Source organism: Myxocyprinus asiaticus, chromosome 2, assembly GCF_019703515.2.
Source record: "Myxocyprinus asiaticus isolate MX2 ecotype Aquarium Trade chromosome 2, UBuf_Myxa_2, whole genome shotgun sequence".
NCBI classification, from domain to species: Eukaryota; Metazoa; Chordata; class Actinopteri; order Cypriniformes; family Catostomidae; genus Myxocyprinus; species Myxocyprinus asiaticus.
In genome coordinates this window covers 48,310,149-48,322,506 of record NC_059345.1, presented here as the reverse complement: position 1 = coordinate 48,322,506, position 12,358 = coordinate 48,310,149, and the positions used below count along the sequence as shown (strand labels likewise).

At 38.7% G+C, this 12,358-nt stretch overlaps 1 protein-coding gene across 1 annotated transcript in view; it reads left to right on the top strand.

Moving 5' to 3' along the window:
* The first annotated feature begins 7,926 nt into the window (after positions 1–7,926).
* The window catches only part of LOC127409854 (teashirt homolog 3-like), a 52,852-nt gene continuing 48,420 nt past the window's right edge, over positions 7,927–12,358 (top strand). Inside the window, exons 1-2 of the mRNA XM_051644760.1 lie at positions 7,927–8,205; positions 8,588–8,952. Of these exons, the coding sequence (XP_051500720.1) occupies positions 8,913–8,952 (40 nt within the window). The 5' untranslated portion in view covers positions 7,927–8,205; positions 8,588–8,912. The remainder of the gene's footprint in view (positions 8,206–8,587; positions 8,953–12,358) is intronic.

The window sequence follows — 12,358 nt, the reverse complement described above, 5'->3', positions numbered from 1 at the left end:
ACTTGGACCAAATAATAAAGAAAAGCAGCCAATAAGTGCCCAACATAGATGGGAACTCCTTCAATACTGTTTAAAAAGCATCCCAGGGTGATACCTCAAGAAGTTTGTTGAGAAAATGTCAAGAGTACATGTCTGCAAATTCTAGGCAAAGGGTGACTACTTTGAAGATGCTAAAATATAACACGGTTTTGATTTATTTTGGATTTTGTTTAGTCACAACATAATTCCCATAGTTCCATTTATGTTATTCCATAGTTGTGATGACTTTACTATTATTATAAAATGTGAAGAAAAAAAAATTATAATAAAGAATGAGTAAGTGTTTCAAAACTTTTGTCTGGTAGTGTGTGTGTGTGTGTGTATATATATATATATATATATATATATATATATATATATATATATATATATATATATATATATATATACTGGGCGTGCTTCAGCAAGGCTAGAATCGGGCAGATTCGCCTTTGTGAAGGATGCATAAATCAAGCCACGTACAAGGTTATCCTGGAAGAAAACTTGCTTCCTTCTGCTCTGACAATGTTCCCCAACTCTGAGGATTGGATTTTCTAGCAGGACAATGCTCCATGCCACACAGCCAGGTCAATCAAGGTGCGGATGAAGGACCACTGGATCTAGACGCTGTCATGGCCAGCCCACTCTCCAGACCTGAACCCCACTGAAAACTTCTAGAATGTGATCAAAAGGAAGATGGATGACCACAAGCCATCAAAAAAAAAAAGCTTAGTTGCTTGAATTTATGTGCCAGGAGTGGTAGAAAGTCACCCAACAGCAATGTGAAAGACTAGTAGAGAGCATGCCAAGACACATGCAAGCTGTGATTAAAAATCAAGGTTATTCCACCAAATATTGATTTCTGAACTCTTCCTAAGTTAAAACATTAGTATTGTGTTGTTTATAATGAATATGAACTTGTTTCCTATGCATTATTCGAGGTCTGAAAACACAGCATTCTTTGGTTATTTTGACCAGTTGACATTTTCTTAAAATAAATGCTCTAAATGAAAATATTTTTATTTGGAACTTGGGAGAAATGTTGTCAGTACTTTACTGAATAAAATACAAATTTTCATTTCACTCAAACACATACCTATAAATAGTAAATCCAGAGAAACTGAAATGTTGCAGTGGTCTCAAAATTTTTTCCAGAGCTGCATATATATATATATATATATATATATATATATATATATATATATATATATATAACATTGGCTTTGTTGTGGATGACTTATATCAAACCCATTAACATAAAGTTCCTCATCCCCCAAACAAACCTGCAACGGATCCTAGTGTTGTGGCTCTGAAGACCAAGCCATAGGTTATACCTAAACTGGGCAATGTTTTAATTTCTCTGTTACTCTCTTTGAAAGTATAAATCAACAGAGATGAAAAAAGCAAGCTATGTTTTGACTGGCCCCTCCTTCTTTGACCTATGCCAGTTTTCATCTCAACCTGCTTTAACTTTGTAGATCAGACTTTAATTTTGAAGCAGGTCTGTGGGACAGTGATGAATTGGATATATCAAGCAGGGCTTAAATTACCCTCTCCCTAGTGGCAGAGGATGGGAAGGTGCTGGAGAAAGACTTAGACGAGCGAGGGGAGGGGGCACGCTGTGACCTAGTAACATGCAGAGAAAGAGGGCTGGTCAGCACTTGCCCTCCCAACTCTGCAAGCTAGCACACCCAGTGAGAGAAGGGGGTCAGAGAGAGAGAGAGAGAGAGAGAGAGAGAGAGAGAGAGAGAGAGAGAGAGAGAGAGAGAGACCAACAAAAGAACATCCCCTAACACTTAAGGTAGCTCTTCTGAGAAATAAGTGTGTGAGACACATCACCAGTAAGAGGCAGAGGAAATATTGTGCCTCTCTGAAGAGGCCAGCAGTAATTTTCTTACTCAGAGAGCCCTTTAATTCTCAGTGCAGCACAACAACTGTGAGCTATACCAAACTATATGCATGGTGAACTAGCTCTATATCTGACATTGTTACGTAGCTACATATGATCAGACAGCAGCAGTCATGACTCACATGGTGCCATTGGTGCGATCAGACATGGACCTCAACCAAAAAAACCCACCCACCAAAAGGAGCAAAATAGACCTTATTCAGAGTAGCACCATATTTGAATTTTGACATGAAAGAAAACGAGGCTGTGAAGGAATAATTGCAGTCTCTGCAATGGGTTGTACTGTTGTTTAAAGTGGTGTTGATAGTTCTGCAGATGAAATATTGAAAAGAAAAATATTTCCCAAAAAATTCCAGAAGAGAAGAGACTCCAGAAACACAAGTTGTGAGAATTAGATGTGATCTATGACCTTTAGTTGGCTTTTTAGAGTGCATGCCATTTTAGAGACTGTAAGTTTATCCCTTATATCCTTGTTTAAATTTACATCAAAAATCAAAGATGGGACCACTCTTAATAAGGTCTATTGACATGTTGACACCCTTTTACTATCACTATATATACTGTAAATTAATATTGCTTTTATTGTATGGTATATTACCAGGCTAAATAAAATATAATTTCAAATAAATAAATGAATAAATAAACAAACATTTGCGGTTTCATTTTATCCTGTGATTTAATTAACTTGACCTTACATGGCGCTATTATCATCCATCCCTCCCCCATTCTGGTTCCTAGTGAAAAGACAGGCCGCTTATCCTATTTCCATGGTGCAGAAGTAAGAGGGGGCGGTCATGTACAATAGATCGGGAAAAGTTAACCGCTTCGTCACAATTATTTGGGAGAGGGGCGAGCGGAACGCTGAATAAGGGAAATCGTTTGAAACTGCCGCGGATGAGCAATAGAGAAATGGACTGAACGTCTGGTTCCCCACTACACATCTAGAACAGGCATTTGCTGCCTGTATCTGAGTAAAATGTTTCCCTCTCTTGAGAAGATCTCTCTGATGCCTACCCTCTTTACACACACTACTAGGAACACGTGTGCCGTGAAGATGTGCGCTCCAGAGGAGGAAAATCTCCTATAGCTCTAATTACATGTTCCTTTTTTTTTTTTCTTTTTGTTTTTTTTTTTTTTTTTTTTTTTTTGTAGCCGGCCAGGATCTAGTGCTAGCAGTTGTTTTCAAAAGGTAAGCTGTTGTATGACGGTCAACCCATCTGCCCTCGTCAAATTGCATAAAAATGTTGGGCACTCCGTTATCTGAGCTTATGTTGCATGGGTCTCGCATGATCAGACTTGACCTTGGGCTCTGCATGGCACAGCTGGGTCTCCTGGTCTCATGGGTGAGTGGGGGAGTGGTCACAGTATATTAACCTTTAATCATAAGAGATGTTACCTGAAACAACGGGCCCCTGCCGTGCGTTTGGGTGAGATTGATGCTTTGTGTTCCCGTATGCTCTTTTATCGCATTGCATTGTAGGCTGCATTGCGTTGTGTTTAATATTAGGGGCAACTCTCCTCCACTGACTGATGCTCTCCACTCATGTATCGATCACATCCAACTGCGCCTTATATAAACGTGCTCTTGTCGGTACGATAAGGGTATAATCGGCAAATGGCTCATGCTCCATCAGAAAGGCTGGGCAACGTAGAGGATATTAAAGAATTTAGTTTAGACTATAATATCACTAGATTTCATGCACGCACAGTAAAAGAAAAAAATATAAAAAAAAAAAAAAAAAAAAAAAATGCCAATTGTCATAAAGGTCACAGTATACAGAACTACGAGGCGATAGTTAATACTCGTTAACTAATGCTTGAATTCTTGATGACTTAAAGTGAAGTTTAAATTTAGCAACATCAATATATATATATATATATATATATATATATATATATATATATATATATATATATATATATATATATATATATATATATATATATATATATAACACACAATCACTTTTATTTATTTTTTTGCCATTTTTTTGCCATTTTTTTCTCGAGCAATTTGAGAGGTTAGTGGATGTTGGGCTTACCTGAACACCTGTAACTGCCTCAATGTAAAAAAAAAAAAAAAAAAAGAAAGAAAAAAAGGCTGTTTTACTTGGGTACACAAAACTAACGACTACTCACGGGGCAACACTAATATATTAATGTAAATTAAATTAACAGTGACCCATTTAAAATAATGGACACAAGGGATTACACTTAACACACAACTAAACTTTCAGATCTGTATGGCAAGTTAGTTTAAGAGTCATGATTAACTCGTGTCGTTTATAACGTTTGTTACTTTGCACTCTATTGTTTCGCTTTAATATTACGTAACTGCCTTAGATTCTTTTTTTTTTTTTTTTAACAATGTAGGACATTTTATCCTTTCTTTCTTTAAGACAAAATTTAACTCACACAAATGAAGAAAAATGAACAAGAAGACGAATAGAAGCCTGTAAAAGAGCGCGCAAAAAAAAAAAAAAAAAAAAAAAAACGCGCTGTAGTGATTGTGTTATTGGATACCCCATGTGTCCTTTCCCTTGCCTTTCCCTCCTTTACTTTCGTGCTTGCATCGGACACTTTTGGCATCCATACTTTCTGAAATTATAGAGCTGAAGCTAAAATGTCTGGATTAGTATAGACACATTAAATTCATCTGTGTGATTACAGATGGGCTAGAACTTCCCAACAGAGTCCTTGTTTAGACTATAAAACGTATAGAATATTACAATTATGTTGTCAGGCTATTGTGACTTGTGTCTTTTGAGGCTATTTCAGAAATGCAAACTTACTCATAGCTACATTTGTTCGACTCGTGAGAACTGCAATTATATCAGCAGAAAAAAAAAAAGTTTTTAAAATTATATTATTTCCTTATCCCTCGTTTTTGTTCGTTTTCGTGTTGTGAATTTCAGAACAAAGTTAGTCACTTTTTGGAGAAGATGAACTCCCATCCTGATCTACCTTCTTCCTCAGATAACACTTGCATTCATTTATTAATTTCAAGAAACAAGAAACTTTATGTAATGAAAAGTTAGTGAACCAAAACATAGCCTATTGTAAACCAGGAATACTGAGTAAAGCTACAAGAGCATTTCTTTTGCGGCTAATAACACATATTAGCGTGCCCGCTGTCTTTAGCGCATGTGGCGATTAAAATAAGCCTGCAAGTGCTACTAAATCACTCATTATTTATGATAAAGATATTAATCTCTCTCTCTCTCTCTCTCTCTTCATCTATATATAGTGGCAAAAAAATGCCTACTGCAAACATAAAACAAAATAAAATAAAAATAAAAAATAAAAGAAAATCTCAGAAATTAAGATAAACTTAATTCAAAATTAAAAGCTGCATTATCAAGTATAAAGTTTATCTCCTGTTTCAGGTTTGTAGTCCAGCTTCATTTGAACACTTAGAAAATCTTTGTTTTAATGTGATGTCACTCTCTTCTGCCTCAACAACAATAAATCACTGCACATTTTGCAATTAAAAAGATTGTGTATTACTATTGTAGACAATAATAATAATAATAATAATAATAATAATAATAATAATAAATAATGGAAGGCCCCTTTAAAATACTTTTTCAAGCTGTGAAGATTTGTTAGGCCTTTGGCAGAACACAATAAAGAGATATCTCTAATTTTGACATTTAAAACTTATTGCTTACTTGATATTTGGACAGTTGAACACACAAAAACACACACACAGGTTGATAAACATATGAGCCAGGTTTAGTTTAAAACATGGAGGGTACACATGAATGAAACCACAGAAAGTTCAAATGAAACACAATGGCATAACTTAGAATAATCACAAATAGAGTTGTAGTGAAAAAAATAAAATAAAAATTGAAAATAAAACATTTTAAGGATTGTTTTTTTTTTTTTTCTAATAAGTCTTATGGAAGGGGGCGGTAACACTGGACAATGCGCGCTCACGGTCATACACTCCTGCAGCTGTTCACTAATCACACACACACACACTCACTCACACACTCTCGCGCAAACACACAATCACTTATTAATTATTACATATAGGTAGCATTATATGTATTTATACATTACTCATTATATGTATTTATACATTACTCATTACATGTATTTTTACAATTTACAAATACTCAATTTAGTTCAATGCATTTATCTACACTGATGTAAAGTACAAATTTGAGGCAGAGCTTTGTCGGTTAGGCTACAATTTAATCCTAAATTTTGTCCTAAAGTCTACAACGGGCCTGCATTAGCACAGTTTAGCCTATTATTTTTATTATTATTATTATTATTTGACAGTCACTAAAAGTTTAAATGAAGTTAAATCAAAGACGTGATTCTCAAGAAATGTGATGATATAAAGTTGCTGGTTGATAGTCACATGTTTGTAAACTGATGCAACCGGTCAAAATAGACTCTGAAATAAAGACTATAGCCCAGATATGGCATGCAATTTACATGTTTAATCAAAGTAGTTCACATCAAGACAAAACATTCACTTCACTGCAAAACATGCTTTAAATGGTCACTGAAAAGTCTCGTCAAACTTGAAATAAAATAGAGATTTGTGTGTTACTCGAAGACAATGTTTTACATTTTTAAACAATTATACGATGTTAATACTTAGTTACTCGTCGTACACTCGTATGATATAATTGGTGGCTAAGAGAGAGAGAGAGAGAGAGAGAGAGAGAGAGAGAGAGAGAGAGAGAGAGAGAGAGAGAGAGAGAGAGAGAGAGAGACATTAGTTCACTGTCGTTTGAAAATACAGCCTTGTACACATGTTCGGTGCAGCGATCAATTTTACACTTAATGTGAGCACAGTCGACAAGAAACAGCTTTCCAATGCACCATTCTACTACTTAATGATATATCAATTAGTCCTACATAAAATATTATTTGTCCAACTTCTCTTTTTTGGTAGGAAAGCGGAATGCGTCCCCGTTAATCACTTTTATTCTTGCTTCATCAGTCTTTCGATGATGAAGAAGAGAAGCTGCCCGTAGTTAAAGCGACTCCGTGTGGCGCGCGCGCGTGTGTGTGTGTGTGTGTGTGTGTGTGAGAGAGAGAGAGAGAGACACTGATGGATGCGCCAATGGTTAGACGGACAGATGCTTGGGCGGATCTAACGGCATGCACACACGGAGTGAGATTGGGCAAAAACATCTGAGATCCGCGAAAGACTGCTCTTTCCTTTCAATCTGCCCCTGTGAGCTCGACGTACGGAGATTCGGCTGTGATTGAACGCTAGGACTCCCAGTTGCCCCCTTCCGAGGGCTCAATGCGATTCCCTGTGCGGTCAGGTATGCGAGTATTGACTTTAGTGAGAGAAGACAGCGCGATCTCAAGGCGAAAACACGGACTTGAACGCATTTAGTAGAAGAGACAGTGTGTGACAACTCGCCCCTCAGCTAGTAAACCGTTCCCATCTCGCCCTCTAATAGTGAAGGGACTTTACATTTATAATCCAAATACGGACAGCTTCTCCCTTTCTCCACTGAAAAGAGTTTACACTTCAACTCCAATTTAAAAAAGAAAAGAAGAATAAGAAGAAAAAAAAAACTTTAGTCAAAAACATTTACCTTTTTTTTTTTTTTTTTTTTTTTTTTAAGTAGTGCCAAATATCGGCGATGATGGACATATTTGGAAAATGTTGATCTTACCGTCTTTAAAAGTCCATTCTGTGAAGGAAAGCTAACCGATTCTGAAAGTGACATTAGAGGAGAGAAAGGCATCTCGGAGATAGAGGAAGACGCGTCTGCTTCGCCCGTTGCTGTTTTTAAATACCTGCTGCTACAAGCCACACAAAGAAGGGTAAAAAGTGCTATTAGCGGCCAAGAAAGTGTTTGGCAATAGCTCAGTGATCCATGCTCTCGCAGCAGCAACAGCAGCAGCTGAGACGCAGCCCGAGTCCATCCCCTCCTTCTGATGTGCGTTATTACAAGCAGGACTACCCAATCAAACACCTATCCCATCGATTCGCAACGCTCTCAGCGGATTTCCAACGCGCGCGGACAAAATAAGCAAACGAGGCAGCGCGCGGGCGACAAGTCCGTCCATCTCCTCTCAGAAGCTTTTGGCCCTTTTCCTCGTTTGTTTGTTATGAAAGAGTTAGGCGTCTGAAAGGCGTCGGGGACTTGGAGGCTTTGGGATTGTCACAAGGAAGCTAACGGCGACGCACTATAAGCGGCTGCCCCGCTGATTTTTGTTTTTCTTCTTTTCAAATTGTATGCGATTACTTGGATCGGATTCCCCATGGATGGCACATTTATTCAAGCGACCGAGTAAGTACAGCTTTGCTTTTTACGTTGGTAAATAATTGACTGCTGCCTTTAACGCATCACGCGGTTTTTTTTTTTTTTTTTTTTTTTTACGCTGAAACAGTCAAGTCATTTATTGCTTTAAGACATTAACTCGAATAGTTGTTTTTTATATGTTAGTCATTGTGTACCTTTAGTGTTGTGCTTATGATCTGCTCCTTGTACTATTAGAGGGCATGGGGTTGGCTGCGGTAGGGAGTGAAAGAGAGAGAGTGAGAGAGAAGAGAGAGAGACATATGCCTACCCACATGACATGAGCTAGCTAACCCATTCGAATATGACAGTGCTTGATGTTTGCCCCTGTTTGCAGACTTTGAGTGACGCGTTCATTTCGTTTTCCTTTAAGCTTGCCTGTTGCAGCTTCCAGCGCGGAGTGAGCGAGAATCGCACTGAGGCACGAGCCTTTTTTCTCCCCACTGAAACGGCTCGACTCTCCGTCACATCCAAAAGCCGAGCGGGGGGAACGAGAGAGGGAAAAGAGGAGAAAAATCCCGCTTCGTCTTCATCACCTTCAGATCTTGCCGTCTGATTTTTTGTTTTTGTTTGAAAACTGCCGATACATGTCAGGCGTGTGAAAGCGCCCCAGGTGCCGTGTATCAGAGCAGAAGCGGAGCAGCTCTCGGGATCTCAGGGGCTGAAACTCCTGGAAAAAAAACCCCTGAAAGAGAAACATGCCGCGGAGGAAACAACAAGCGCCCCGGCGCTCGGCAGGTACGGCTCTTCTTCTTCTTCACCTCTCTGTTTATGCGCTATTTTCATCATAACGCTGTGTATGAGCGAGCGCGTGTGTGTGAGATGGAATTATTCACGGCTCTTTTACTCCAGTGAGATGATTGTAGCATTGTATCGGGGGAAAAAGTTTGTTGTTCCTTCTTGTCTTTTTTTTTTTTTTTTTTCTCGAAAGTGTGGTGATTTATTAAGTTCATTATGTCCATGTGGCAGACTATGTTTTCCCGTTATAATTAGGTAATAACATTGTTTAACGTTAATCATCGCAGAATAACAGTTTTATTCCCGTGAATACGGATTATTTCACAGTGATTTGACTTCGTAATTTTGGTACTTTGGTCAGTCCCCTGCTAAGGCTGCCCGAGTCGACTCAAGTCTTTGATCGTTCTCTCTTTAGCCTCTTTTATACCGCTTCCTTTCCTCGTAGGGCGTAGATATCGACTCCATGAATCGGAGATCTATAAAGAAGCGCAGGAAAAAAGGGCTTGGGTGTCAGCTGACTGTCATGACTCTCTTTGATGCTCGCCTTCGTTGTTTTGTGCGAAAACATTTGATCACAACACACCAACTTTCGCCTAGTTTTTTTTTTTTTTTTTTTTCCTCCCCTCCGCGCCGTTTCTGGGAAGGACTCAATTATTTTGTAGCAGACACCGGGGAGTACGACGGGGTGTAAGAAGAGGCTTTAATGGACAATTGCCACCTTTGATTTGACGGCTGATTGATTGCCTGTCATCCGGCTGCTCTTTGATCTATTCATTCTTGATAAACATCAATAAATCACTCGCCATGGCAACGCCAGAACCCCGTGACGTCACGTCTGCCCTGACAAACGCCCATTAAAACATCTTTAATTGCTGCTTTTGTACTTTTTTTTTCTTCACATAGATCAGTCACAAGGCCACATTTACTTCCACTGCTGAGGAACACGAAAAAACAGACCGTATAAACAGCGAAAGGGATATAAATGTGTACATTAAAATGCATTGAACTTTGATTGTTAGTTGACAAACTTGGAACAAGGAAATAATTATATATCTTGCACCAAAGAAGCAAAAATACAAATCTATGACAGCAAAACTGTTGCTAATTTATTGTTCTAGGCCTATATTTTTCCTTTTTTATTTATTTATTTATTTTTTTTTAAGTGGTGACTAAGATATTTTAGTTAAAACTAGAACCCATACATCTAGAGATCTTGAAACCTTGTCTAAACTTTACTGGCAGACACCAGAGGTCTTTGTGTATTCACAGATGAATCACACGATAAATGTAACTGCTACGTATTTACATAAACCTCAGTAACTTTCAGAAGTATTTATGCATAAGGCATATGAATTATCAAGTATAGATCTTGCACGCATAAAGATCTGACTGGAGCAATATACACACATGAACACACTCCAATAAAGGGCACATCAACCTACAATCTATATGTGCAGCTGGTTTAAACACACACACACATACACACACACACACACAACTAATAAACTAATCTGGAGACGGAAGAATGGTTTGCTCCATCAGTATGACCCGTCAAAGCAACTTTGTTTCATATTTGATTTAATTGTCTCTCTTTTGACAGCCACATTCATCAATGGCTCTAATGGTCAATCAGAAGTTGGCAGAGTGAGTGCTCTCATTTTATCCCCCCCCCCCCCCCCAACAATACGTTAGGCTTGCGCTTTACTTTATCAAAATGCTTTTGCCTAATGGACACACAGAGGTAGAGGGAAGGAGGGAGGAGGGGAACGATTATGACTGAGAGGCTTCTCATTTCAGAGGAGTGAGAGAGAGAAAAAAATCAGGCATTTATGCCTTTGATGAGCGGATGAAGACAAATACGAGAGCAGACTGAGTGCTTTTTTCTCTCTTTAGACGAGGCAACTTCCTGTGTTTTTTTTTTCAGTGTTACTCCCTCCTTTCTTCAACCCAATGCCCCTCCCCTGTCTCTCTCTCTTCTTCTCACTCTATCCCACCCTCCCAGCAGCCCTCACAGCTGCAAGTTATAAGGTTGACGACTGCACTGTGGCATACAAAGAGTGATGACAAATTGATTGCGCCGTCGTGATGGAAAGAGCAAAGGAAAGATGGCAGATGATGGGCCTTGATTAGGAACTTTGGGAAATCCAGTCCCCTGCAACCTTGAGCTTTGCATGAGAAAATTTCGCCCTCCCTCACATTTTCTGTCTCTCTTTCTCTCTCCCAATTTCTGTCTCTCTCTCTCTCTACCTCCTTCCTCCCACCAAGTCTGAAAGGCCCGCTCAGCCGTAGAAAAAGAAAAGTTGTTTTGCCAGCTTCATTAGTGTTCACCTAATTAGCTGTAAAGCTGATGGATTCCTGACAGGCCTAATGATTGGAGATGACAAGCTCCGCACACTGTCATCCAGCCCAATTAGGTTTGCAGCTAGTTTGATGTAATCAAGTTGATATTACACAGTCCTCCATGCCTTTAGTTGGTGAACTAACACAATTTGCTGCTGCAGGTGACAAATGGGCCGGGGTACCTGGGTAATCACATTGGCTGGAATAGAACACTTTTAATGGTCAAGAGACTAAGAGCAATAATAGCAGCGAGGTGACAAAACAGAATCAAAAGCCATAGAAAATTGCGTCGTGAAAGAAATGCTTCATAGCCTCTGTACGCATACATGGACATCTTGGTCGTGATTTCTTCATAGGGGAAAAATAGCTTGCTCTCTATTTGGCCAGTCTTCTCTATCTCTCTATTTTAACAGATGGACACAGCACTCTCTGTCTAGTGAGGGTGATTCACCCTCTACCAAAAAAAAAAAAAAACACTCATTCAGGCACAGGAAATGCAGCGTACCCACCGTGTTTTCGTTCACAGACTTCAAAGCTTTTACCAGACCAAACATATCAATTGTTTTGGGGAGTCGAAGAGAACATCAGACTTCTTTTTCCCAGCTATTTTTTGTTTTTTTTGTTTTTGTCCGTCTCGGTTTTTAATATCAAAACACACTGTTGTTGGAAACATCCATGTGCCCTCACTACCTAACTGTCGAAACTACAATCTCTGTGTTGAAGTGTCTGTCTTGGCCCAGGTTTTCATCTTGGTTTAGCAAATGTAGTTTGTACCAAGTGGATTTTATGTATGAAGACATGATGTTGATAACGGTCATTATGATACCATTCAAAGCATATTTAAAGTTAGTTTATCTCATCAGCATTGGAATAAATACAAACTCTCAGCATTATGTTTAGAGAGACTAAATATGATTTATAAAAATATTTGGCTTGTGATGAAGGTAACTGAGGCTGTGCTGAGATGGATTGCAGTTGGGGAAAGGAGCTGATTTCTGTGATTTCGTGTGTGTTTGATTGATTGCAGACATGGATCAATGATAAATCAAACTCAAAGCCTGTTCCA